At 32.3% G+C, this 4,013-nt stretch overlaps 1 protein-coding gene across 1 annotated transcript; it reads right to left on the bottom strand.

The window, feature by feature from the left end:
- Positions 1-2,630: 2,630 nt before the first annotated feature.
- LOC7492101 (auxin-responsive protein SAUR71) lies at positions 2,631-3,567 on the bottom strand. The gene has a single exon (XM_002306369.4). It carries the CDS (start codon positions 3,336-3,338, stop codon positions 2,928-2,930), a length of 411 nt encoding a protein of 136 aa, XP_002306405.1. The 5' UTR covers positions 3,339-3,567; the 3' UTR covers positions 2,631-2,927.
- Between the last annotated feature and the right edge of the window lie 446 nt (positions 3,568-4,013).

The raw sequence follows: 4,013 nt of genomic DNA, 5'->3' as shown, positions 1-4,013 counted from the left end.
TTTTGGACTTCTAAACATCTGTTTTTATCCCAAAAAGTCATAATATCATACACAAACATGTTGGCTAATAGGATTTTCATTAGTCAAAAATACACTGTCAAATTTTTCAATCTTGTATATTTTGATCTTTGTCAACCAGTTTTTGATAATTTCTTGGGCGTTCTGATATATTAATCTTCTCACTAATATTTTTTTTTATTTTTTTTGTATTTTGTATTTTCTTGTTTATGGAGGGCCCTAAAATAGGCAAAAACAACCAGTATTATTATTATTATTTGAGAAAGAATTAACAATGAAACCTAAACGATTTTTAAAAAAGTATGGTAGCAAATGTGTGATTAACTGTGTATTAGAATAGTAAAATTATCCCTTTATCCTTGAAAAAAAAGAAGAAGAAGGTATAACTGGCTTTCGGGTGGCAAAGTACTGTAGCAAACGATGTGATTCACTGTGTATTGGAGTAGTATTAATAGAAAAAAAAAACACAACTAATTAAGCCATCTTGATTTTACAAGTTTCTATTAAAATTAATCATCGGGGATCGAAGTACCTAATTAGCGATGAGTATATTTAGCTCGATAATGCCCATTGAGATTCCATCGTACCAGTGACAATCTTTCCGGGAATTATTTATCTTAGTTTTCCACTGCCTAGATATTCATGATTCTTTATCTGTCCATCGATCATGCATGCATCAAACTCATCTTCTTATGGACATGATCAGAATTTCCTTATACACTAGTGGAAGCCGATGTTCAAAACAGTTCGTATGCAAATTATATATTTTAAATATTTTCTAGAAGTCATCTTTTTTTCTCACAGAGCACAACAAATCGTAGGTACATGATACTGATCTATAACGCATAAAGATGTACATATAAAAACTGCTCGAGCACTAAGAACAGCAAGCACGAGAATTCATATGCATACCTGCAACTCACCTAATCATAGTAGGTGGCACAGAGGCTGATGTTTGAGGCTTTGATTATCTAAGATATGTATAATCATCATGTCAACGTTGTGTTAGGTGATGATCTAGAAAGACAAATCTTAGGTTTACTGTAATCAAATTCAAGATCATGTTATGTGATTTGATTGTTCTGTTTGAAGGAAACCGTTTTGACAGTTTTCTCTTTATCATTTTCATTTTTGTTGGCAGATTAGCTGCCGGATTACGTGCATGCTTACCCTTCTTTCTACGCATGTTGCTGCTTGTGGCTTAAACCGTTCAAGCTCTCTCTCTCTCTCTCTCTGCCCTTTTTTTTTTATATGATTTTTTTTCCTGCTATACTAGGATTTGGTAACTAAGTTGTATTTAATTTCATTCGAATTTTGATTTAAAAAAATATAAAAGCAATATTTTATTACTTATATATATCTACTCAAATGTAAATGATTTAGTTAAAATTCAATATATATATATATATATAAACTAGTTTAGAAAATAATAGGAAAGTATTGTGTATATATGTGTTATGAAATTTATGTAAATGATTTAAAACTAAAAAAAAAATAAAAGAATTAACAACACGTTGAACATAAATCCCAAGAGTCACGTAAAACTAAAAAGATTTTTGTACAAGATAGACGGCAGCCGACTTAACAATGTAGATGCCAGAATATTCCATATTCCTTAAAATTACAGAAATGACCTCATATAAATCATTAATTAATTCTAATCCAGGCCAGATACTGAAATGGCCACAGGAATAAGATCTCACCGCCAAAGAGCACCGAGATGACGAGAGCTTTTCCAAACGGTAATGCTGTGGCACGAAATTAAGTGCACATTCAAATTAAATTTAAATTTAAATTCAAATTTCAGTGTTTTTTTTTCTTTAATCAAATATAGAGTTAATCCTTGATATGAAATTGATCATATAGTACTATATTTAACGATATGATAAAACATTGAATGACATAAGATAACTGTTGTGTGCAAGATTTATAACTGTGGTTTAATTGTGTTTTTGAATTTTTTATTTATTTTTTTTAGTTTTAAATTAATTTTTATTTATTTTTTTGATCAATTGTTTTGATATTTTTTTTGTTCTTACCCGGGTATCTCATATCTTTTTAAAGGGTGAGACTAGTCTCGTTTGGGGTTCATGACTGCCCCTCCCAATAAGTACGCTTCCTAAGGATCGAATTTGTGTTCTTACCCTTGCAGGGATATAGCAGTGTCTTAACCACTAGACAAACATTTCATTAATATGTTATATTAAAAATAAATTTTAAAAAATAAAATAAAAATTATTTTAATATATTTTCAAGTAAAAATTATTTTAAAAAATAAATTTTAAATTTAATATATAACCCAAAACCATATCAAATTTCCCTGTATCTTTTATACAAAGCAACAAAAGGAGCACTAGCACAAAGCATAAATGTGCCTAAAGATTTATATAAAAAAATAGAAAAAATACATAAAAAAATTAAATGTAGAAAATAATTGAGCAAAGGGATCCATCTCTAATGGTTCCAAGATCCAAACTGTGGCTGCTTCTTATACTAAATTTCAAAATGCACTCTTTCATTTCCTCCATTTCATTATATATATCCATTCTATTAATTTCCCATATTTTCCCAAGAACCAAACATAACATAATTAAATTGGTTAAGAGAAGAAAAAAAACAAGTAATTCTCTATTTTTTTTCCATTGCTGTTTCAGTCCCTGTTTTTACATCTGGTAACATTCAAAAGAAAAATAAAACCTAAAATTTATCTCTACTGCTTCACCTTCTCCCTTCACTGCAATCTTCTTCTTCATCACCACAAAAGATCGAAAAAGGTATATTTACACGGAAAAAAACCCGCAAAACGATCTCTTGATATTTCCAACATCACTCCATACATTTCAAGGATCTACAAAAACCTCCCCAGATATATATATATATATAAACTGATCACCACCGTGTAATTAAATTCACAAACAATCCTCAGAAGTGAACAAAGAGCCAAGTACATCCTCAAGGTCACTTGACTCAAGACCGAGTCTCAGAGATTCCATAACTCGTTCAAAAACCAGCACGTGACAAGGAATTCTCAGCACTCCTTTCTGCTCGTACCCGTATTCTTGAGCCGACTTGTTCAGAAGCCATATAAAAACCGGATGGTTCAAGAGCTCAGCACTCACCGTAAACCGCTCCATCTCATCGCCGACATACACCGGCACATGACCCTCCGGCACCGGCTTGTCGGATCCTCGCCGGCGCGCCGACCTCGACCCGCCGGATCTCCGTCGAGAAGCAGTCGTGGTGGATTGAGAGTTCGAGCGCAGAAGACTGTATTGAGAAGAGTCTGCCACCCGTGAGAGACGGCGAATTAGCTGCTTCATTCTAAAAAGATCGATCCAAATGGGGTCGACGACGTTAAGAAAATATTAAGAGAATCTATGCAAGATGGGGAGTGGGATAGTTAAGAGCAAGTGGGCTTTTCTTGTTATTGGTAAAAGGAAATATGGAAGGCTTGAAGATTGGGGAGTTCTTGAGAGAGAGGAGAGGCGGGGGGTTGGGTAGGGAGAGGTGAAGGAGGAGAGGAATATATAGAGAGAGAGGAAAAGAAAAGGGTAGAGTTATGATAGAAGGGAGAGAGAAGGATAGGGGTACAGGTAGGAGTACTTGCAAGGTACAATTACTGAATAAAGAAAGAGAGATTTGTTATAATAATATTTTTTTTAAGTTCTGTTTTCTGTACTTATTTGTTGTCACTGCTTGCCTGTCATGGTAAATTGGGGTTTTACATTTTTCTTTTTATATATATATATATATATATATATATATATTTCACAGTGTGGTAACGATTGCTTTTCAAATAATTTTTTATACTGAAATGCATGTTAATAATATTTTTTTATTTTTTAAAAATTATTTTTGATATCAGCACATCAAAACGATCCAAAACATACAAACCATATTAAATTTTAACAAAAAATAATTAATTTTTTAAAAAATACGGTTTGTACCGTGTTCCCAAACAGTTTCCTAATGTTCCGTAGTCTTGTTATGTTTGG

Source organism: Populus trichocarpa, chromosome 5 (genome assembly GCF_000002775.5).
Source record: "Populus trichocarpa isolate Nisqually-1 chromosome 5, P.trichocarpa_v4.1, whole genome shotgun sequence".
NCBI lineage: Eukaryota > Viridiplantae > Streptophyta > Magnoliopsida > Malpighiales > Salicaceae > Populus > Populus trichocarpa.
This window is presented reverse-complemented; position numbering and strand designations above follow the sequence as displayed.